This window comes from Bos taurus, chromosome 6, assembly GCF_002263795.3.
Source record: "Bos taurus isolate L1 Dominette 01449 registration number 42190680 breed Hereford chromosome 6, ARS-UCD2.0, whole genome shotgun sequence".
In the NCBI taxonomy this organism is placed as follows: Eukaryota; Metazoa; Chordata; class Mammalia; order Artiodactyla; family Bovidae; genus Bos; species Bos taurus.
The window spans coordinates 43,477,521-43,502,939 of NC_037333.1; the positions used below are offsets into that span (position 1 = coordinate 43,477,521).

General features: G+C 38.8%; 1 protein-coding gene across 12 annotated transcripts in view; it reads right to left on the reverse strand.

Moving 5' to 3' along the window:
- Positions 1-25,419, reverse strand: part of PPARGC1A (PPARG coactivator 1 alpha) — a 714,770-nt gene that overhangs the window by 97,058 nt on the left and 592,293 nt on the right. For 6 of the 12 annotated variants that reach the window (XR_009494753.1, XM_059887361.1, XM_059887362.1 and 3 more), the window contains one exon: positions 4,093-4,272. Coding sequence is in view for 9 of the 12 variants with exons in the window: in XM_059887361.1 (XP_059743344.1) it covers positions 4,093-4,272 (180 nt within the window). In the remaining 3 variants the exon portion in view is untranslated. 12 annotated transcript variants of the gene reach the window in all.

Sequence of the window (25,419 nt, forward strand, 5' to 3'; positions counted from 1 at the left end):
TGACCCATCTTTACACACTGCCATGCTGTAAAAGTACTCCTTTATTCTCCTTCTTCGAACAATGCACAAAGCAACAGAGAGAAGGAAGTTGTGTTGCAATATTCTGAAACATTAATCTTGCTACCAGTCGATCCAGGGACGGCATCCTGTTTTCCTGACACATGGATCAGATTCACTGGGCGCTGCACCTATAGGCCTTCTGCCCTGTTTCGCTGAATGGCTTTTGAATCATACCTGGTCACCTGCATTTACACATCCAAACACAGGTTGTGCAAGCAGAGATCGCTGTTTGTGTGCCCAGTTACTCAACCAGCATGTACAATTGCGTGTATGCTCACCCTGCTCCCGTTCAGAAACTCACTGTTTCCCAAATCAGGACATTCAATTTCATTCCTTTATTTTCTTCTTCTTACGTTACATAAATATTAACCTTAGACTCAAATGTATGGAAAAGGTCAAAGGAAGAAATTTCTATTTATTCCCAACATTTAAATATTCTGCAGTACTAAATGTAACTCTTAAATACCCTCTTTCTTCCTGCTTTGATGAGAATTCAGAAGCCCTGTGGCCAGTTTCCAGCAGTGTCATCAATGTGCTATTTGAGTCAGGGAAAAGTGTTGAACGACTCAGTGCCTTATTTTATTCTGGGAATCCGAGGTAGATAATGCTTGTTATTGGCAGATCAGAGGTGGCAGAGACCATGACTGTTGGGCTTGCTCAAGCACAAGGCCTTCACAAATGTGATGAGGCAGGATTTTGAGAACAGGAGGAGAGTGAGCGAGCACCGGTGAAAGTCCGCTGTGACAGGCTTAAAGTCACAGGCGCTGGGAATACCTGGGGTGACGCAGCTTTGGGAGAAGCAACGTGCAAAGCTGTAGCCGTTCAAGGGTTATTTATTCTGTTGCCTACAGAGCTTCTTCACAGGGGACAACACAGGTTTAGAATTCCACCTATGCTCAAAACACACTTTTCTTTTTCCGTTATACAAAAGACGTCCGAGTTTAACACTAGAAGGTAAAGAGTAGAGGCATTTTTTCTCTATACAAATGCTGAGAATGCTGCTGGGTGTAGCGGTGCTGCCACACATGGCCTTATTACCCTCTAATCCACAAAGAAGAATGGGTTTTGTGACATCAGAGAAAATGTTATGGGGACTTATATATACAGTCACGTTTTTGCTGTCTGCCACTAAGAGAATTTCTGACATATCACTCCTGAGGCCCTGCATCTCAATAATTTTATATGGCTTCTAAGTCTTTGTATCCTGTATCTTAACTTTATTTTCTCTCTCAGAAATCTGACCAATTCATCTTTAGAGTTTTCTAAAAATTGCGAGTAACTATTTTTTTTTTTAAATACAGGGTTTCTCCACCTCAGCACTGTGGTCATTTGCGGTCAAATGATTCTTTGTTGTAGGGAGTCATCCTGTGCCTTGTAGAATGTTAAACAACATCTCTGGTTTCTATCTGCTAATTGCCAGCAGCATCCCCCTGCCCCCAGTCCTGACAATTAAATATCCCTCCAGATAATACTAAATGTCCCCAGGTAGACAAAATTGCCTTTGGTTGAGAACCACTGGTTTAAAATGACCTAATAACAGGTTAAATGAATAAACCTTGTGTTGAGTGTTGAAAACAATTCTGTCAGTGGTAGAAAGTTACATAGGAAAACAAAAGGGGTGTCTTGGAGAAGGCAATGGCACCCCACTCCAGTACTCTTGTCTGGAAAATCCCATGGACAGAGTAGCCTGGTAGGCTGCAGTCCATGGGGTCGCAAAGAGTCGGACATGACTGAGCGACTTCACTTTCACTTTTCACTTTCATGCCTTGGAGAAGGAAATGGCAACCCACTCCAGTATTCTTGCCTGGAGAATCCCAGGGACGGGGGAGCCTAGTGGGCTGCCGTCTATGGGGTCACACAGAGTCGGACACGACTAAAGTGACTTAGCAACAGCAGCATGTAGATACAGCATCCATAGATATCTAACTAGTTGCCAAACCAAGTCCTCTGAAAATGTTAATGGGAAGTACCTCATCCAGGTGTCACAAAATGAAATTCAGGGACACAGGTCACAGAAAAGGTTGTATTTGCAACCAGCCCACCAGGGAGGCACCAACTACATGCCACCACCCCCTCCAACACACACACACACACACACACACACACACACACACACACACACACACCGTTTTAGTTATTCCCTAACCATCCTCTGCAAAATGCATGGCATTCACCCAATATGAAATAGCCGATTTTTAGATAAGAGGTCTATGGAGATGAACATTTTTAAAAGTACTGTTTATTTAATGCAGCATGACTTAAAATGGGCCTGTAACCTGACAAGTGTACTGAATGAGGAATGTTCAATTTACCAGTTTGAACCAGCCAAGTCCTCACATGAACTTTCCGAGACCCGGCTGAGAAGCCTGGGAAAGTATAACTAACCACAAACCCTCAGTGTTTCCTCCACCTGATTCCTCCTCCCCAGCCTTAACTCCATTACCTTAAGCACTCTTCTAAGACCCACTTAATGCTCCAGACGTATTATAAAATCTTAGCCGCTGACAGAATCTACAGCCACCTCAGCGCACCAGCCATATACCTGCTTCCATGTCAACCAACACTGAAAGCAAAGATTCTGTTCTATTTTTAAATATATTGAGCAAAGAAGCAGCTTGATATGTCTTTGTAAAGGATGGCTGTCACCCAAATTCAGGTATTCTATTTTTAATCAATGATAATAGACTTTGAAGTCAGATACACCTGGGGTTCAAATCCCACGTCTGTGTCAATGGTGTGATTAGGGGAAAATCACTTAGCCTCTGTTAAACTCACTGTCAGCATATGTAAAATGAGAATCACAAGAATAGTACCTAAACAATAACAGGTTGTTTTGAGGGACGAGCGTGATGACATATGTAAAGCAAAAGTGTTCCAAGATGTTGGCCACTTTGTTATTACTATTACTGTGCTGAATCTACCATATTCATCCGTCACTCACTACTCATGAAACACTTATTCAACACCTTCTGTGTGCTGGAAAAACTCAGTAAATATTGTAAAATGGGTTTTCTTAATGACTCAATAAACATTTATTCAGTGCCTTTTATGTGCTGGGTGCTGGAAAAACTCAATAAATATTGTAAAATTGGTTTTCTTAATGACTCGAGATTTCAACCAAACAATATTGAAGTGTAAGAAGTGTCTCTGCTGGTAGATAAAAAATAATTTTATAGCACTTAGTATGAATCCTGGCTCATGGTAGGTAGAAAATATTGCATGAGAATGGTGGCGCCAGAGGTGGCGACACTGAAAACTAGTTGATTCGACAATCCTAACTCATTTTACTTGCTAGAGTGACCACTTCATTTCTCTCCATAAGTGATCATTCATTTTCAAGTAAATGAGCACTGATCTTGTGAGAAAGAACTTCTTTTCTCAAAGTAACACTTTAATAGGTGCAGATTAACATTCTTTATTATAGGGTAGGCTTATAATAAACAGTCTAGAGTCTGGGAGGTAATTTTCACTACAGAAAGGTAAATTAATTTTGACTAAATTATAAGTAAATACCAGAGTAGTTGGGTGTAGAAGTTTCCATAATATAAAGAAATCAGAGTTATGATCAAAATATAATAGTAAAAAAAAAAAAAACAAAAACCCTGTCTACTATTTTATAAACCTACTTTGTAAAATAAGTAAAGGTAGACCTAACCCTTTGGTTAAATGGAAATGCATTCTTTTACATTTCAAATTAGGTACTGTTTTCTGTGGGAAATAGACAGGAAAAAAACAGGTTTAGTCATTTACTCTTCTTTGTCATTCATTCTTTCACAATCTCTTAATATTTCAACAGAGTTTGATACACTCTGTTATGGGTCCTCAGGGCCTTAATTCTCAAAAAAAAAAAAAAAAAGCCATTAGTTTTCCAAATATTGTTTTTCCACAAAATAGGAAGTACCTAACGATGATTAAAAAGTCTTTTGGTGACAGCAAAGCAAGAACCCATTATGCTTTCGGGCCAATAATCATGTTAGCATGGCCTAAACCAAGTTCAATGAGAAATTAGTTTTCCCGAAGGGCTGTCCTTACCTCAAATATGTTTGAAGGCTCGTTGTTGTACTGATTAGATATTATTTCTGATTGGTCACTGCACCACTTGAGTCCACCCAGAAAGCTGTCTGTATCCAAGTCGTTCACGTCTAGTTCAGAAAGGTCAAGTTCAGGAAGATCTGGGCAAAGAGGCTGGTCTTCACCAACCAGAGCAGCACACTGCAGGAAGCAGGGAGAAAAAAAAAAAAAAACACTTTCATTAACTGCAGGAATTTATTAAACTGTAATAGCATGTGATAGGAATTAAGCCTGGTTAATTCAACAACACCACCAAAGCTGGTTTCCAGGGTTTTAGTCCCCAGCCAAAAACATCCTAGACTCTTTAACTCCCTTTGCTCCCAAAGGATACTTTGCCAGAACCATTCCATCCCAAACTCTACCTCCAAATCCATGGTAAATGCCATGCTTCCATGAAGTCGTCTGATTTGTCCAGTTAGAAATAAATTTAGATTTGTTTGTACCTCTTTGATAGCATGTACTAAGTTTCAAATTGCTTTTTGGTTAACTATACGCAAAATTTCACTCCACTCTTTTTAAAAAGAGAATAAGCTCTTAAAAAAAAGGATTTATTTATTTGGCTCTTCAGGTCTTTGTTGCAGCATGCGGGATATTTTCCTTGTGTTATGAAAACTCTTAGTTGTGGCATGTGGGATCTAGTTCCTTGACGAGAAATTGAACCTGGGCCCTCCTGTATGGGGAGCATGGAGTCTTATCCACTGGACCACCAGGGTAGTCCCAGAGTATAAGCACTTTGAGTGAAAGTTGCTCAGTCCTGTCTGACTCTTTGAAACCCGATGGACTTTAACCCAACAGGCTTCTCTATCCATGGGATTCTCCAAGCAAGAATAGTAGAGTGGGTTGCCATTCTCTTCTCCAGGGGATCTTCCTGACCCAGGGATTGAACCCAGGTCTCCTGCATTACAGGAGGATTCTTTACCATGTAAGCCATCAGGGAAGCTCTTTGAGGGAAAGTTATAAATTTGATTTCACCTTGGAATTGCCATCACACACAAGAGAAACAAAATAAATGATTACTAAATGAGAAAAAAATAAGAACTATACCAGGAAAACTCTCCACTTATGCTCCCTTTAACTATTATAATCCATATAATTCATTTAGCACCTAATGATGCAGAGTCCTTTAACGTGTCCATGGTTCTCTTGAATTGGTATTTAAATCTTTTACTCTTACTTGACTTTTCATGAGCTTCTGAACTTCCTCTTAAACAGATCAAAAATAAGTCCCTTGAGATGAAGGACAGAAATCACATTTCTTATTATCATTGTATCTTTCACTACGTGTAACTAGCAAGTCTTGTGTGCTCACATGTGGGTCTGTGGATGGATGTATACAATTGGGATCACCTGATGTATGAACAGAAAAACCACTCTACCACACAACAATCTTATTTTTCTTCAACATTTATATTTTGCTCTAAGTGAATTCAAAAGAATGATTTTTTTCTTTGGAATTTTAAAAAATGATTTCAATATAGTGAGAGGCTTAAAATACCCTCTACTGTGGCTGGGCTGCTTGTCACCTCCTTGCATACAGTAAGTGGTCTGTTAACTGTCCCCTGTGGTGGCTTTTTGAGAAAGTGGACCCTCTTCCCAAAGAGGCGGATTTCTACTTCGAACTGGCTATCTGACCACTAACAGCACTGCAATCTGTGAAGAACCCTGCAGAAACTGCTTACTGCAGGGGTCTGGTGATATCAGAGCTATAACAACTAACCCACCTGCAAGCCGAGGGGTCTCAGTCGGCAGGCACACCCTCCCAGGTGTCAACCTCACGGCCCGCCCTTCCAAGGTCAGGAGAGATGCTGGGGAGTTGGTCCTATCCAGTCAGCAGTTGGGCATGAAGCTGAAGATGCTGCTTGACATTTAGATTTTGAATAAAATAAGTTCTATGCAGATTTTTTTCTCACGCGCCCCTGTCATCCCTGGCAGGCTACATTACACGGGTCATATGCAGCAGTGTGATCGTAAGCACCACGCTGAGAAGTAGGTACTGGGTAATGGAGTCAGCAGTTGGTAAGGGGAGGCTGGGAGGAGCCTGAACATTCCTGCAGTTCCTCCCTAAGACCACCAGGCCCCAGAGAGATCCTGAAAGGCAGGCACAAAAGTAATGCCAAGGAAGAGCAATCACCTCCATTGCAACTCTTTCCTTATCATTTTATTGGTCTTTCCTTTTTTATTATTGGAGTTATCCCAAAGTTACAGGTCAGTATACTAAACTAGGTTTATAAGTAAGCTAGGCTGAAGAGAAGGTTTTGTTCTGGTGCAATGTTCATGTTTTGTTATGGGTGTAACACGTCCCAGTCTCTACACTTGCTCACTGCTTGTCCTCCAAATACAATACACATACACACGGTTAACTCTTCTACAACATGACCAATCCAGAGACAAGGGGAAAACTTTTTCAGTGGTACAAAAACTGCTAGGATTGGAGGAGAGTCTTTAAAATAAAAAGCAAAAACAACAAGAAAATAAAAAAATAAGTTAGATAACAAACGATCTGTGCATTTGGTTTAAATTCCTTTTTTGGATAGCACACTCTAGAACCCATGTCTTGGAATGCTGACACTGATTGGGTGGACAGCTTCTTGCTGTCTCTCTCTTTAACAGCCCTCTACAGGCATGGCCTCTTCAAAACCCTTCAACCTTTCAGAAATATGTATTTTTCAGTAACTTTTAAAATCATTGAAAAGACAGATCTTTTTTTTTTTTTTTGTATTTTACTCTGATGTCATTCACATATTTCTTCCTTTCCTCTGTCAGTTTCTCTCATTTTTGCTTTTCTGTTATGGCTGAAAAATGTGCGTAGATGCTCTTTCCAATGTTGACGTGTTAATAAAATCAAGACTTCTGAATGTGGCATTATCCTGATAATCTAAAACACATTAGTGGTAGCAAGTGTTCCTGTTATTAATTTATATTTGGTCTTTGGATGATGCCAGCTTAACAGTCCGAGCCCTGTAACTGTCCTCATTTGACACGCTGGTATTTACTGCTTCCCTATACATCTGTAACAGGTGTGCTTTATGGCAATTTACAGAGACACATTCTACTGCCTCTCTGCAACTATGACAGCTATTTCACAACCGCAGCCTTAATTTTATAATAAGATTTAAAAGGAGAAAGCAGTCACTAAACACAAAAGGCTAATTATTGTACGTTATTTCACCCCAACAGACTTTTCTCTTAGTTAAGGAGCAGACAATAAATTAGCTTAACTGCACTGATGATAATGAATCATTATAATTAAGTATAATTCTCCATTAACCTTTTGGAGGTTTTTGTGCCATTGATGGTAAATTTTAAAGAGAAGGAGAGCAGAAAGAGTGGACTTGGCCACATTAATTATACTAACGAAAAAAGAATCTTACTTCTTAAAAAAAATTAGGGGAGAGTGGGGAGCGCAGCGGTCAGTAAAGAGTGACAGTCTTAGTGGAGTGTATGTCATCAGAACTGTCTCTATCAATCTTAGTAACCTTATTGGACATCACCTTCATTAAACTGCGAAACACTGGGGACTCCGAGTAGCTACAGTGATATAGGCCTTTATTAACCAACGTGCTGTCTTGTCATTATGTGCAAAAGGGCATAATACGTTTTAAGATGACAGCAAACATTAATGATTCAAAAAATGAAAGCGGCTTCCACTACCTGCTGCTCGTAATATTTGAGCCTGGCGGAGGTGATTCCCAGGGCTGCTGCCACCAAGGCTGGGCTGCTAGCCGCCTGCTGCCTCCGGTGCAACAGAGAAGTGACTGGCCGGTCTCAGCCGACGGACCGACAACTCAATCCACGGCTGGACAATTAGCCCGAGACCTCACCTCCCTAAGCACAAAATTAAAGAGCCCCTGTTCTAAATGGTTCTGATGCTTCTTTGAATATGACTGCAGGAATGCCAATGATGAAAATAAATCTTCCCTATTTCCATATGATCTAGTTCCTCAATCAACTCCTAACGGCATCAGGAATAATACATGATGGAAAAATGAAACTACAGCAGCTGAGACCCACAGTGCCAGCCAGACAACCACCCACAGGATACTCCAGCTACTCGAAGACAATCAGGACTTTGAAGCCACTTAGAACCCTGACACATAATAGCTACAGGATATATGAATTATCCATATTTCTCCCACCTTACCAAGAAATCACAACAAGATAAGAACAATTACAATCCGCAAAAAAAACATCTGCCAAGGCAGGAGAAGGCAGAGGAAGCCAGCATTTGCAAACCCAGCGAAGAGTTAAGAATCCAGGGCATGCCTCGCTAGAGAAGAAAAATGCGTTCGCAGACGGCCTTGGCCAAATTATTTTCACTTTAGATGTGTATCGCCGTACCACATGGACATCTTATTTAATCAAATCACGTGTAGCCCTTGATCCTCCCCTTACCCTATGTGCCCCCAGCTTCCCAGAGGAAGCTCTCCCAGCCCTTTGCCAGATTCATTGTTAGCCACTCAGATCCTCCCTGCAATTCAATTTGGGTCCATCTCACCAGAGTCCACAGAAAGTTTCACTTGTTTCCCAAGTTGGCCAAACTTTCCGAGAACATTCCATTGTGTTGAATGCAAACATGCCGCCGTCCTCCGTCCCCCCCTGCTAGTCACTCGAGACTCCAGAGATTACGAGGAAACCGGCTTGCTTTTTTTCTCCCCATGTATGAATTGTAGCCAGCAGAGACTGTGGAATTGATGTATTGCCGTCTATTTTTACACAAGCAGCGAGCAGCTCCACACACAGTCCTGCATAAACTCTATTCTCTCTCCGGCTTCAGGCAGCTCTCCGTGGTACAGACAGTTTTAACCATTGGCTTCCCTGCCCAGATGCTAATGGAAAACCTTGCACTGTAAAGCAGGTCTTTTTTTTTTTTTTTTTGCTGGCCAAAGCTTTCAATCACACAGAGGAGTTTTAAAGGAATCAGCTTTTGTTGTTTTGTGTTCTGTGGGAAAAGCAATCTAAAATAGCCCAGCAGGATTATTTAGGATTTTCTGAGTTCTCCGTCTGATGAACAGAGAGAGAAGAAAAAAAAATCCAGACTAGAGTCAAAACTGACTAGATTTGAGTCCATCCATTTTAATATTTTTATCTTCATCTTATTATAAATAGAAATGGCATTTTTCCAACCAGGCCACTAAACACCACTGGAAAGACTTCAGCTTCTGATTCATATCAATATCTTAGAGCATAAATATTGCATATGAGTAGAAACAGAGCCAAAGGCACATGGAAAGAGTTTCTAACTGCAACAGATCCTGATGACAGCAGCTAAGCTTTGATTTGTTCAAGGTATCTCAGAGTCGCCTTAAAATAGCAAACTTATAGGAGTTAAGATAAGATTGAGATTCTCTTCCAAAAGCACCTGCCCCCGGCTACTTTTCTGCCTCCTTTCCTCACCCAAACCCAAGCCCTTCCCCCCCTCACAGGAATATTTGCATCGCGAGGGAAGCTTTGGTCCTGGCTGCAGTGCCGAGCCCAGCCCCAGCTCACCTCGATGTCACTCCATACAGAGTCCTGGTTGCACATGTCCCACGCCATCCAGCTCCTGAATGACGCCAATCAAGCTGTTTCAACTCCAATCCACAGTGACACAGAGCACACACTCATGCAGGCAACCAGCCCCTTACTGAGAGTGAACTGAAGGCACCTGTCTTACTACAGTCCCCAGTCACATGACAAAGCTATTAAAAAGTAGGCTGGGCTGTCACTCACCCAGCCTCCCTTCTCCTGTGCTGCTAGCTGCTCAAACTTGTGACGTCACTCAAAGGCAGCCCTCTGCCTCAGTGAAGTAACGCTTAAAAAAAAAAAGAAAACGGAAAGAAGAAAGAAAGAAAGAAAGGGAACACTTGGACTTTTGGAGCATCATGCTGTGACTAAAGCCAGCTTTGAATGCCACCAACTCTAAACAGAGCCCTGGCGATATAATAACTAAAATCCCCTGCAATCTTTTTTTAATTTATTTTCCTTCCAAAACAAGCAAATGGCAAAGCTCCCTATTTCATGACAGAGTAACTACATTCTTAGCTCAAATGTGTACTCCCTCAGGACTCAAATTTGAAGACATCCAAGTGAACTCGGTTTGGGACTAAAGCAAGATAGTATCACATGATGCATTTTTATGAGATATTTTCTAATTGGGGGAGTGTTTGAAAGCAGAGGATGAGGCATGACTTTTTTTTTTTTGCTTATTTAATCAACAAAACAGACTATATTTCTTAAGGTATAAACAAACTCCTCCACGCAGAAAACGGCTGTCCCCGTGGCAGCAGGGAATACCAGCTCCCGAGAAGTGTTACTGCAGTTTGCTTTGCTCCATATAAGGAGAACAAGCAACAAAATACCATCCTTTCAGGGTCCTTCAAATCATTTCCATTTCTCTCATAGTTCTCAGAAAACAAGTTAGTAAAGACAGTCACTGCAGTTTGTGCCCAGATCAGCTTAGTTTCCAGCTGCCTTTTCCCCCATACATGTAGCATTCCCTCTCTAACTGCCTTAGGGTGCCTTTTTGAATAAACACTGGATTCCAACCCTAGTGCCCTGGGTTGTGCATTTTGCCTGTGAGATCAAGAATGTTCATGGAGTCGGGGGAAAATACCAACATGTTATTAACAGAAATATTCATTTCTTGAGCTTTTTCATTTTTTGAATTTTTCAGCTTCGAGCCTGAGACAATGAGAGCTAACGCAGGTGCAACTGTTTTAGAATAACACTACACATCGAATCCATAACAAATTCAAGGTACTAGACAACTCTGGGAAACACTTCCATAACCCCACAGTGGTCCGATTTAACCCTTCCAAGTTCCAGAGTGATGTACACGTGGTTGTGTATTTGTGAATAAAATCCATATACTTTTAAAATCAGCTCGATTCTTTTACTTGATAATATTTTATCTGAAAAAAAGTTCCCCAGGTATCTAAAAATAATTCTCAAGCACTATTTGTTTAATTTTTTATTCTACTAAGTTTAACTTAATGAATTCTCTATTGTCCTTCCCTTTATCAAGAAAAAAATGGTGATTTGCTCTAACTAAAAAGTCACTCAAATATTAAGGTGAAAGAAAAAACAACCCAAAAAGAAAAAAAAAATCAGACTGTTTATTCTTTCAGATCACAACTCTTTAAAAAAATTCGCTTACTCTGATATCTGCAACAAGTTGCTAGTATATTCCTGAATAATGTGATGAAATTGACAGTTTGTCATTACCGGACATAAAAAGATGGCCAAAAGCATTGACATTTTAAGTTAGCTGAATACATTTCACTGGCACATTTTGCCTCTTACAAAGAGTGGAAAATTACCGTAGTTTTAATTTTCTAAATCAAGAAAGAACAGGAAAATACAATCTCAGGAAGGCTTTTATACATGCAATTAGTGGCATTACTCTGCATTCCCCAGAAAGAAACACTAATTTTCTTCACAATTATATTCTGATTTAATGTAAAACTATAGTAAATTATTAAAATGCAGGGCAAAGGTCATTGGCTCTGCCCTCAAAACAGTCAACTGTGAAATAATATTGGTCATTTGACCAAGAAGAGCTGATGTTTATTCATTATCATCAGGTGATCCCTGTGTCGTGATATTCTCTGATATTTTTATTCGTGTTCACTGAATGCGAGGCATCCATTATATATGTGTGTGTGTGTATATATATTTATATTAATCTTATTTAAATCTTTTAGAGAAGTTCTTTACACTGGAATACTCTGTATTATTGCTTTTGATATTTCAACCTGTTTACATTATGTTGTCAGGGCTTTCTTGTTTGTCTTTTTTGCCACCTAGTTCCACTTTTTCTTAATTAAATCAGCACCTACTGAAACCAAAGGTGGATATGTGTGTGTGTGTGTACACAGTTCACTGGCACATTCTCCCTCTTACAAATAATGGGAAATTATACATATACTTTTTTTTCTTACTATCATGAAGAGGGGTTAGTCAGAAGTCAAAACATTGAAATGATTTATAAACTACAGCCTACCACAATTTTTCTCGCAAATTTCTATTACTGTATACACATACAAATTTATCTAGATCCTTGGGGCAAATTATAATAACTTCCACTATCTTTTGTTTTTTGTCTCAAAAAGATAACTAATGAGAGGGATATTTTAGAGTTCTTATAATTTGGTTAATTAGCTCTTCAGATTAAAATTTCTCTTATGTCCAGTTTTTCTTTTCTTAGGAAAACAAAAATTGTCAGTCACTCATCAACTTTGGTCTTTCCCAGGAAGTTTCTATATTTGATTCCCTCTCTACCTTGACTGTTTCCCTTCCTTTCTCCCTGCGGCCCTCTTTTTACCCCTTCATCAATTCTGCCTCCACAATTTCCAAATGTTTGGTTTCAATCAACAAAGATCTATTGAAACCTTACTGTGTCCACAGCAATGTATTGTAAGGGCTTCCAAGACAGCATATGTCATGGACACAGGGGAACTTACAATTTGGGGGATGACAGACATTAAAAATGGAGAATGATATGAAAGAAGCAATGCTATTTTCCTCAATATCCAGATTCCTGTCCTCCTTAAAATATACAGTTTCTAGGTACAAGGTTCTTTCACTAACATTAAATGCACACCCAAATCAACCCCATTTTGTCTCAACAATAGAAGGAGGTATTTATTAACATCTGTTGAGTACACATGATGTTCCATATCTACATAGAGCCTGGATTCCACCCCAATGGATTTTCTCTGCTCAGAAGTTCTGTTAACGTTTCTCAAGACTCAAACATAGGTGGAGGCAAGAGGATCTATCCTTAAAGTTGATAACAGAAGAGAAAATACACCTTCAAGAGACTAATTCAATTCTTTGGAAAAAATGTAACTAAGAACATAACATTTAGGTTTCAATCCCCACTCCTGCCCCAAATTCCAGGCTTTTGCTCCCCTCCATATTTCAGACAACTGCCATATCTAAAAAATAAACTCAGTCAAACTGAATTACCCAAGTAGACAACAGCAAAGACAACTGGTTTTGATCTAATTATTACATGTATAGGTGAGAACTCAGAAGTAAAGAGAGCTACTAGCATAAATATCTTTTTTCATTTGTTTTTCTAAGTTTACAATAAACTACATAAGAATAAACTTAAGGCTGAAAATTTTCAAGACAGAAAAAGGGAGAAGAAAACCTACAGCAGAGCTTATAAGGGCTAGACATTGAGATCAGCAGTTTAGACAGCACATTTCAATCAATTAGTCCTCAAAACTATCCAATAAAGATGATCTGTGTACCCATTTTATAACTGAGAAAAATAAGACAGAGCCAGGATTTTAGATAACAGTCAAAAACAGCATATAGATGTCTAAAAATCCTCCTTGGAAGACTGAAGTTTCATACATAAGGTTAACATTCATTCTCAAATCAAAAGCACAGCTAAGTCCCCTGAGGCAAATTTATAACCTAGAGACTGTCTATTTAATGGGAAACCAACATTCCTGGGAATGTTACCTGCCTAGAAAGGAAAGGGATCTGCCCAGAATGGCTAATATTTTTAAAGTTAATCATTACTAACAGGCATTCAATTGCTGGCTTTTAATTCCTGGAGGGGCTCATTGATCCTGAAACTCCACATCAGTGTCTGAGCACGTGCTCTGAGCCCCTGGGACGTGTTCGAAGCTGTGGCTGTGCAGGGCACAGAAGCTGGTAGGAGGGCAGGGTATAATAAAGGGGCCTAGTCTACAGGACTCTAAAATGAATATTTTACACAAAACCACCATGGTGATGTCAGTGTGAACTAAGCATATTCGGGCAACAAATAGAGGAAAATCAGTGGACAACTTTATTGCCTCCTAGCATTCATTTATTTATTTTATTTTTCAGTAAACTTAGAGGTGATAAACAACTTCAGCAACCTCTCTCTCATCTCCAGTGAAATTGTCTGCCGACCAGCTCTAGGCAATTGAGCCCGTATTTTAACATGGATCTCAAAACCTGCTCTTGGAACTTCTCACACTAAAACAAAAAATTACCTACGAATTAGTCCAAATTGCAGTCAGTTGGACTAAATTAAACGTAAGGCAAAAAGTATGCTAATTAGGCCCACAGATAAGAGATAATAAAAGGATGGTTAAAATCTGATTTCGTCTGATGTATTTGAGCATTTACAGACATTTTCATTTACCTTAATTATTTCAGGTTAATTTATGTAAAATACAGTGAGTTATTGATTGTTTAAACAAGAACTGTTCAACAGGGTTATTTGGTATTTTTTTTTAACTTAATATAAAGCACATGCTATTTTATTAAATGTTATTATTTAAAATGTTAAAGTCCTATTGATCCTCAGTAACATAACTCACTTAGTAAGAAAAACATTTTATCCCCTAACTGAAGTTCCTGAGGGCCAGAGAAAATTAGGGTACACAATTATTAAGTTGAAAAAAAAATTGTTAGTCAAGCAGTTCCCTTTGGTACTTATTTCTAGAGCTGGGGTCCTAATGAGCTTAACTTCTTTTGATTGTAGTGAAGTAAATTGTATTTTCAACTATTCTTGAGATGGAAGAATTAAATAAGTGAAGTTTTTTTTTCCTTTTTTTTTTTTTTAATCCCACCAGATCAGACTTGGAAGGGTTTTGGTTATTTTGCTTTTATTTCTGTTGTATATTTTCCCAGTGCTTTGGCATTTGAATTTACTCTAGCAGAGTAAATATATATCCTAAAAATGTGAGGATGTAGAAAGGAAATAAATTCTCATCTTAGGAAGTAATTAGCTTAAGGTCTAAGCTAAATTTTGTGATGCCTCGTATAAAATCCTACTTTCTATTGCTATCCCAACTAGACACAGGATTTTTGAGGAAATATTCTTAACCAAGAAGACCACTTCTAAGACTGACCTCTGCATTTAGCAGCTCAATAAAAAATAGATGTCAAATACCACTGGTCGTATTATAAATGAGCAGAGATTTTTCTAGGGGACAAGCAGGCAATATGTGTCAAAAATGTTAAAAATGGGCAACCCCATAGACCCAAAAATTCTACTTCTAGAACTTCATCTTAAGGAAATAACAGGGGGATACATGGAAAGAATTTTAGTGTGGAGATAGTCAATGCTACATAATTTACATTATTGAAAACTTGAAAGCAGTGTAAGTCTCCAACAATAATGCCCTGACAAAATAAATTATGGAACACTGTGTGTATATATATATATATATATATATATATATATTCATACAGACATACTCAGTATGTATATATACTCAACGCTATCATTAAAAACTGTAGTAAAATATATTTAATAGCATAATAAGAAAATGTTCAAAATATATTAAGGTTTAAAATTATATTTGAAGAAACTATAGTCACAAAAATTTACATATAAATAACACTCAGAAAAACAGAAGCACAAAGAGGATAAGGAGAAAATATAACAAGGTGTTAATAGTGGCCAATGACATAAGTTCTTTTATATTTTTCTATGTGTGAATATATGTGTCTTTCTATAATTTTTAAATTTTCTGAGATAAACATGTACAGCTTTTATATTCAGAAGAATAAAACTATTCATTTTTTTAAAGAAATATAGAGATTCAGACTTATAACTATGCATTCTTAACATACAGGGAATGTAACAAATAGAAACAGCCTCTGATATCCACTATAAACTTCAATATTCATCATATATCTAAAAGAAAGCCATTTCTGCCTATCAAGTCTAATAGCCACTCCACTCAGGATGCAAGGCTGGGAGAAGTTACTATCTGGCCCCCTGAAAAACACTCTGAGCTCTGAATTCTGGGGAAAAGAAAGCTTTCAGCTATTAAGCTTGCCTGAGAGGTGGGCCCAAATCACTGACCCCAGATGCCATAGCCATCTACACTTTGTTTGTCAAGTTGAAATGTCACCAGTTAGGTGAAACAAACATTCCATTGAAAAATGCAATTATCCTTGGTACAGTTAAGGAGATTTCAGTTATTTATACAAAAGCATCTATATTTGTTCATCATATTTTTTTCTCCCTTCTTGCATCTAATGGTGTTCAGAAGCACATACCAAGGGGAAAAAAAAGTAAATACTTTTAGAATGGTGTGACTAAAGTATTAAGAAAATTTCTCAAGAAGGGATTTTTACCAGCTGGGAATAAGATGGGGCGGTTATAGAAGGAAGAAGGGAAGAGCTGTTGGAGATGTGGCTTTGATAGGAGACAACTGAAATTGACTGGTGCGAAAAATGCAGTCCAAATTTCAAACCAGCAACTTGCAAGTGAATTTCTGTACCACAATCTGTTCCTGAATGTGGAGCCACCTGTGTAAATGCTGTCACGTTGCAGCCCTGTTCTTGGGCAGGAACCTCATTCTGGGTTCTCCAAATGTCACATGAGACCTTGACCTCCCCTTTCCCCTAGAAGGCTGACCATCTCCACAGGAGTGAAAGCTGTACTGTCAGCCTCTTCAAATTAGTGTTCTTGCAGTTTTATGGATCTTCCCTGCAAATTACTCTTCCTACACTTGGGTGATCATTATTGTGACCATTAAGAATTTTCATGAGAAGATGGTTCGCAGGGATGAAACCAAGGCCAAATTCTTGAGATTTCAAGTGATGACATGAGGCTCAAGTCTTCTTAATAAGTCGAGTGACTCTGTGGATCTTGATTTAGCCCAGAAAGGATGGAAAAAGAGGGTAGGAAGGATATAGGTTCTGCAATTCAACTTTGGGCAGTTCACTTAATGATTCTAGCCTCAGTTTCCTCATCTGTCGATAGAGGTGGTCAGATTCAGTTATATCTAAGATCCCTGTCAACTCTCAAATGCAGTGATGTCTCTGCCCTGACAGAGACAGGAGACTTGGGAAAGCTTCTTTGCACAGGGTGAATGCAAATGTTGCACTGTTCAAAGGAACTAGAAATCAGGGAGAATGTGTAGGAAAAGTAAAAGCACATTCTCATAGAAATATGGATCTTTAAACTTCCTAACCATTCCAGAAAAAGAATAGATGAGGACTGGAAATATATAATACTTTCATGAATATTGCCCATAAGAAGGCCAGTTTCTACAGATCCGAGGATCTTACAAAGCCCAGGTCATTGCCCCAGAGAAATAGCAAGATTTCATCTTGTTTATCATTAACTCTATTAAACGGTACAAGTCACGCTGACGATCAGGTCCCTGCTTGCATAGTAAGGATGAAAAACACACAGTTGATACGATAGTGACTATTCACTTATGCCTGCATATAGATGTAATTTAACATACTAACATGTGATTTGGTTTTACAATGGGTATGAAATACTGTTACCCAGAGAGAGAAGATTTAGAAGGGTGGATGGATCTGAAATTTAGGGTTTTGTAAATAGGAATAAGGTCCATGGAAACAAGAGCTTAAAGTAACATTCCTGCCTTCTATTACCAGAGCATTCGGCCCATTAAATAAAAAGCTCGTAGTATTTGGTAAAGGAGACCTTACCTTTTTTTTTTTTTAATTTGAGAAAGATCATCTGAGATGTTACTATAGAATGTGGATGTAGAAAAGAAGGACAAATGCCTAACATATGCTATCCTGGCATTGTTAGCAAATATATTAAATCAGGATGTATCACAGGATAAATAGTTGATATATCACTGGGAGTTATGCAGTTGTCCTGTTTAGCTCTTTTCTTTGTACATACGACCCTATTTAGCAGAAGGAAGATCTGTGCTTCAGAGCCAAATAATACCATCCACTTAGAGATCGTCCCTTAGTGCTGAATGAATAGCCTCAGACATACTACATTCCTCTAACAGAACATTTGGAGAATGAGCCCTGGTAATAGTGGAGGAAAATCAGGGAAATGATAAACCTCGGTAAGGAAAAAGGTGCTTGATAAACCACCAGCACGTACAGTGCTGGACACCCCAGCAGTATCCTCTCGCAAGACAGATTACACTTCCCATTTTCTTGCACCCAGAAAAAGAGAAACAAGAAAACTAACATAAGATAGCTTGATTTCTGGGCCTGTGAAACAAATCTTCAAAAGGCAATTTACAAGTTTCCCTTTTCAACAGTTCAAAAGCGTTAAAGAGCCCAGGATGTACTTTGCCCGAAGCAGATGATCAGAAAGGATTCTTTTCCTACCTCTTTTCAAAACAAAAATCTCTGACAACTCCTGAGGTATAACTTTCTACCATCCATCTTAGTACATCCATTTCCATGTAGGGTACCTAAAAATAGGCCACACCTAACCTTTTACACAGCCATACAAAGCTATTTAGTGGGAACTCCAACTCGGCACTCTCTTGCGGGTATTTTCAGACTGTGCCCTCTTTGTTTTCCCTATTATATTACCCTATGTTGAATATTGCGTAAAAACACAGGACAAGAGTGGTTTGCTGGGATATACCTTACATTGCGACCGCTAAGCCTCCATAATTGAGTTTGTTATTTTATTTTGTTTTAGACTGAATCAAATAAAAGTAAGCTTAATACTCTTTTAAAAAGCAATTTAAATAGTAATTAAAGTTCAATAAACTTATTAATTCCACTGGCAATATTATGGTTGTTGAGATTCTTACACTTCAAAAGTATAGCCAAATACATCAGTGAGAATGAAAAAAAAGTCTACTATACGTGAAAATGTGCATAATTCCAGCAAATGTGAAGATAAATAAGCCAGACACACTCAAAAAGTATATGTTTGATGATTACTCTAGCCATTATATGAATAAGTACGGAAACAGATATACCTAATTTATTAAGCCAGAAGTCAGGTTAGAGACTGACTTTGGTTTGGTTAGAAGCTGCGAGCATGGTGTGGGCAAGGGGCTCCAGAAATACTTGTGGTTGCTCAGTCACTCAGTCATGTCAGACTCTTTGCGGCCCCATGGATGGGAGCCCGCCAGGCTCCTCTGTTCATGGAATTTCCCAGGAAAGAATACTGGAGCAGGTTGTCATTTCCTTCTCCAGGAGATCTTCTTGACCCAGGGTGGAACCCTTGTCTCCTGTGACTCTTGCACTGATTCTTTACCACTGAGCTACCTGGGAAGCCCTCCAGAAAGCTAGTTATGGTTTATTTCTTGCTGTCAATTCTGGTTCCATGGATATGGTCAGTTAGTGAAAGTTCATGAACTCAACCCTTATGATATATGCACTTTTCAGTATTCATAGTATATATCAGTAAAAAGTCTAAAATGCACAGAGAAGAAAGAGAAGAAAATCTTCCCATACTCCAAATTTTAAAGTTTGCTACCTTCCTGTTAAAAAAATTCTGAATGTTCAACTAACCTTAAAGAAGCCAATAAACCACACAGACAATCAGAAGTGGAGTAGGAATCAAGAGACCCAATGTGGACCTTGGACAAAGCCATTTCAATTGTCTAAATTTATATTCTATCAAAAGATGAGATAAGATTAAGTATCTGAATTCTTTCTTTCTTTTTTTTTAATTTTCATTGGACTATAGTTGGTTTACCATATTATATTAGTTTCAAGTATACAGCAAAGTGAATTAGTTATACATATACATGTAACCACTCTAGTTTTAGATTCTTTCCCCATATAGGTCATTACAGAGTATTGAATAGAGTTCTCTGTGCTATACAGTAGGTCCTTATTAGTTATCTATTTTATATATGAGTCCCTGGTGGCTCAGATGGTAAAGAATCTGCCCCCAGTGCAAGAGATCATCTAGGGTAGTGTGTATATGTCAATCTTAATTTCCCAATGTATCCCTCCCCCTCCCTTCCCCCATGGTAACCATAAGTTTGTTTTCTACATTGGCGACTCTATTTCTGTGTTGCAAAAAAGTTCACTTGTACCATGTTTTTAAGATTCCACGTATAAGCCATATCACATAATTGTCTCTGGTTAACTCACTTCTCTGAATGTATTTATTAAATGAAGTGAAAGAAACTTTCAACTCATAAACTTTAGTACTTTGCCTTTGGTTTAAAGTTCACTATTAAAGGGGGTCATCAGCTTGGTGTGAAAACCTGGTCCTCTTCTCTGAGAACATAACTTTTGGGGTCAGTCAGTGCAGATCTGCCATTGGGTATCTGTCTGATTCCCTGGTGGCAAGAGTGGTAAAGAACCCGCCTGCCAATGCAGGAGACATAAAAAATGTGGGCTCGATCCCTGGATCAGGAAGATCCCCTAGAGGAGGGTATGGCAACCCATTCCAGTGTTCTTGCCTGGAGATTCCCATGGACAGAGATCCCAGGGAGTCAGATGTTACTGAAGCGACTTAGCATACACACACACCTGTCTGTGTGAACCCAAGTGAGTTTAATTATCTGATCTCTCATTTTTAGCTGTGAAAATGGCAATATAAATATTAATACCTACTTTACATGATTGGTGTTAGGGTTCAATGAGATGTATACGCACCTAACTCTTGGCATATAATAAGTACTCAGTAATGATACCTGTTATCCACACACCAATATGTAAAACTCATTGAACATCAAGCACCATCAGAGTAAATACAGAGATCTGCTCTTTCCTGGCTTCCTCATCTAGAAACCATTCTAGAAACAAAGCAGAGCAGACTTTCTTTTGAAGTCTTACATTCAGCCGACTTTCTCTGGGTGCACACACAGAATCATCACCTACACTTTTAGGATGTCAAATGTCTGTACGTGAAGAAAGGGAAAACCAGCCTCACACCAGTCCTGACCCGGGTCTACTTCTAAAGAGATCAGAAGCAGCAATTGCAGAGAGCAGTTTTTGTTTCCATGATGCTGGCCACAAAAGTGATCTGAGCTAAAAGTCTTTCAAGAGTTTCTCTGTTAAGAAGCAAGACATCCATATGGGGCCTGAAAACTGACAAGATACCATGAGTTTGCAAATCCGAGAAGACCCGCCAAGTAGCAAATCATGTTTTAAAATGATGCCATCTATGGGGGCAAAAATGGAAAACAAAGTCACAGAAGCAAAACAATTCAATATAAAGTCAATTTTGCCACCAGTGGCCCATCAAATAAATCGTCTCAGCATTCACATTCTTCTGGAATTTGTGATCAATCATACAATTAATTTTGAAATTGATAAAGTGATGTAAAGGATATGTTATATTTTATTTTAGATATTTAAGGTATTTTTTTCTTTCAAGTAATTTTTCTGTGTCAGGATATGCTGCCAAGTAGGGATATACTTTGAAAACGGTGCTGTCCAATGCAACAGCCACTAACCACTCATGGTCCTGAGCATTTGAAATGTGTCTAGTCAAAACTGAGATGTTCTGTCAATACAAAATATACAGAAGATTTCAAAATCTTAAACGTGAAAAACTGAATAGAAGATATTAACAAGTTATAGTGATGACATGTTGATATAATATTTTGAACATATTGTGAAAAATAAAAGATGTTATTAAATTTAAATTTACCTTTTGTAAATGTGGCTACTAGAAAATTTCAAAGTATATATATGATGGCCATAATCTTCCTACTTGGCAGTGGTGGCCTAAAGTTTTGCACTCATCTCAAGTAAGTGATATAGATGCATATAAAATGAGTGACTAGAGAGTCAGCGGCTTTCAGAATGTAAAGGGGTGTTAGGGCAGAGCGCGAGCAGGACTCACCTCTAGGCGCATCACTTCCATCCCCATTAGTGAACAGTGATCCTTGGAGCTTCACTGTATTCTCTCACAGCCCTGTATTAAATGCTGTATAACCCACTCTCCTTACATAATCAGGAACATCCCTGAGGCAACCCCGTATATCTTTTCAACACCTTCCATATCTTTTCAAAACATATAGATAATAATGAGATGGAAACTTATAAAGTGAGGTCTAACCAGGTGCTCCAGATTGGGGGGTAGAGAGAAAATAGAGCTGATCATATTCCAAAACTTGACCAGGCTGCAGAAGGCCAGAGCAGAACAAAGTATGCGAACTCTGAGGGATGAGCATGCAAGGTCCTCAAGAAGCCTGTTCTCTTCCTGGGGACTAGAGGCATTTTTCAGTGGGTAACATTCACTTGAATTACAAAATGCACTCGCTTCTCTCTTCCAAGGGAGAAAAGCCTGTTGTTGCATTTATAATGTAGCTTTAGTTTTGGATGCCAAAAATGATTCAGTAAACACAGTTATGTTATGGTATACTATTTCTTATTCAGCACTCAAATTAATCTCAAGGCAGTGCTGGCATTAATTCAATTGGATGCCTGTACTTAGGATTTCACATAGGTGCCTTCATCCAATTCTTCTTCGCAACTAATAAAATCTTAATTCATGGTAATATATTTATTTCTAGTTCAGTTCATGTTAAGGAGTGCAGTACTTTACAGAAAACTAATTAATATCAATCATATATTATAACACTTTAAATGGTTCAGAGGAAAATCTTACACTAGGGGAAAGATTAGATGAACCAGGGGGTCTTAGCCCATCCTATTTACTCTGTTCCTAAGATTTGAGGAAAAGTACCAAGCATTATTTAAAATATTAATTTAATTGACGGTGTGCATCATGGGAAATCTGGGAATTAAGAACCCTGGTTCTGATCCCTAATAGGACATTGATTTGATGTGGCCCAAGAATGTAATTTACACTCTCAGAAACTCTGTTTTCTACCTACTTTGTGTAACAACCATGTAATTTGCAAGTTGGTAAAGATATTCAAATTCAGATGCATGGTACTATTAAAATAATGAACAACTTCACTGATAGCATGCCTTCTGCAATCATTGGTAACAATTCTATTTTTATGAAATGTTTGAGTAATGTTAATAGCATCATATTTTCTGGGATTGGACATATAGTCAGCAGGATGGTATGAGTGTGAGTCCTGGATGACGACGGAAATGGTGCCCCCTGGAGTTGTGCAATGCAGTAGCCTTTATGTTGCCTTAAGGAGCTATGTTTAAAAGGCTTGATTCTACCCTAGATACAAAGAATTGGAGCAGTGGTTATACAACACTTCAGCATCTTAAAAATAATTATTATAATTCAATAGGTGCCTTGAAGCTGCATGGTCATACTCTCCAGCCTTTTCCTTTCCAAATTAGGCATTAGGCATGCATTCATTCATTCCATAACAATTCCCCCACAGTGACACGCCACACACAAAAAAATTAAGTTAAATAAATAAGCAAAAAATTTAAAAGATTGGCACATCCTATCCTTTTTTAATTTAAATTTTTAAAATTTATTTTTAATTGGAGGATAATTGCTTTACAATGTTGTGTGATTTTTGCACAATAATGTGAATCAGCCATAAGTATACATATATCCCCTCCCTCTTGAGCCTCCCACCCAAACCCTCCATCTCATCCCTCTAGGTCATCACAGAGCAACAGGCTGAACTCCCTGTGCTATATACACAGCAATTCCCATTAGCAATCTATTTCACACATGGTAATGTACATGTTTCAATGCTACTCATTCTATTCTCTTTTTTTCCCTCTTTAACAATCCACACATGAAACCTCCAAATCTGAGAAAGATATATATTTTTAAATCCTGATAATTAGAAAGAAAATAAAAGCCAAGACATCAGCAGGAGGCTGGGGGCAGAGACCATGTCTCTCCATACTCACTTTCAGAACTGAGTCCATAAATGATAACCCCTAGGATGCATGTCATTCATTTTACTGCAGTGTAAATAGTTGCACAGCAGGTCGAGGGAACACTCACGATGGGGGCTCACACACGCGACTTTTTAATTCACAAGGGCATGGTGACGTGGGAGGGCACCTGGGAGTCACTGCTCAATGAACTCCACAATAGGGCACAGATTTGAAACCCAATCTTAGCCTGATATGGACGTAAGAGCAAATACATACAGTATCATGTGCTTTCCAACAGCCCTGTGTCTCGAGGGAGCTCTATGACATCAGCAGTTCAGACAGGTGGTTCCCTTTCCAACTGTGGAAAATAAAACCCCACTGCAGCGGCACAAAGTAAATATAGCTGTACTGTAATTTTTCCTTGGTGCACTCTCCCTGTGATTTCTGTCCTGTGATGATACTTTATCCAAGGAATCCATCCAGGGCATCCTTCCATGCTAATCACTGATTAAACATTTGCAAATGGGCTGACACTGGCATTCAAGACACTGGTAGAGGATTCTGTTTTGCTGTTCTGGTTGGTAGAATGAGAGTTTTTCCGCCTCTCATTGTCAACTGGCTGCCTAAACCTCTGCTGGAATATGTCACCCTCTGTCTCTGTTACTAATACAACCCAAGAAAATGACAGACAACAGTCAGACCATCTGAAAATCACATGCACAGAGCAGGTCAATACCAATCACATCCAGTTCGAGTCTGAGAACTCAAATCAGCTGAGATGTACTAAGCCCTTTGTGACCACAACTATTTGCTTTTGCATTTACGAATTATTAGCAGAAGGGCACCCTGTAACTTCTGTATAAGATTACTTAATTCAACTTCTGTTTCCCTTTCTGAACATAGATACTTTTACACTCTGACAGCCGCTGGCTCTTGAAGCATTCTCCTTTTTGTTGTATCTCCTTAGAAACACAAATCTTGTTCCCTGGCAGAGGCGGCTCTAAGTGCTGGACCACATGCCCGAACTAGTTCTCCCTCGCAGCTTTAATTCACAGTAAGTGGCATGAAAGGAGGTCAGCCCTTCTCAAAAAACACTCAGAGTTCTTTTCGACTTCAGAATCTATTTTGGAAAGCCACACTCCCTGGTACGTAAAGAGCAGCTTCCCATTTTGAAATTCTGGCTGTAACTACTGACAACTTTGTGGAACGTCCCTCAAAGAGGCAAAAGCAGGGTGATGATCACAGTTTCAACTCGATCGTCATTCTCTCGGGCAACTCCCATGAGACAAGCAAGTCAGTAACTGCCATCCCCTCTTTGCCCCCAAATAACCCTTTCATTTGAAAACTACTTATGGTGTGCATACATGTCTTAGATTTCTTTCCTGAGATGTTTATTGAATGCTTAACTCAATAATACCATCTTAATCCTGAAAGTTTCCATGGCAACCTACTACTGTAATAAACAAGTTTGAAGGATGGGAAATGAAGTACGGGGCTCCTTTTTTCCCCCTCTCCTTCTTCAGCTTTCAAAGAACAGGGTCTTTTCTATTTCTAGAGAACATTCTACCTCTAACATTCATAGTCCATACTTCTCTGACATAGAGTAAAAATAATAGCAATAAGAAAATTATAGCTAACATCTGGGGAATATTTGCTGTGTGCCAAGCAGTGTACTGAGTAGTTCTGTGGATTATCTCACTTAGTTCTTGCACTAACAGGAGAAGCAAGTACTAATATTCTGTCAATTCTAGGGATAAATTCTGAATCTTAGAGAGGGTAACTTTTCTAAAGACAAAAAGCTGGTATGTGTGAGACCTGGAACCTGAAGTCAGTCTTGTCTGACTGAAGATATTCTGCAGA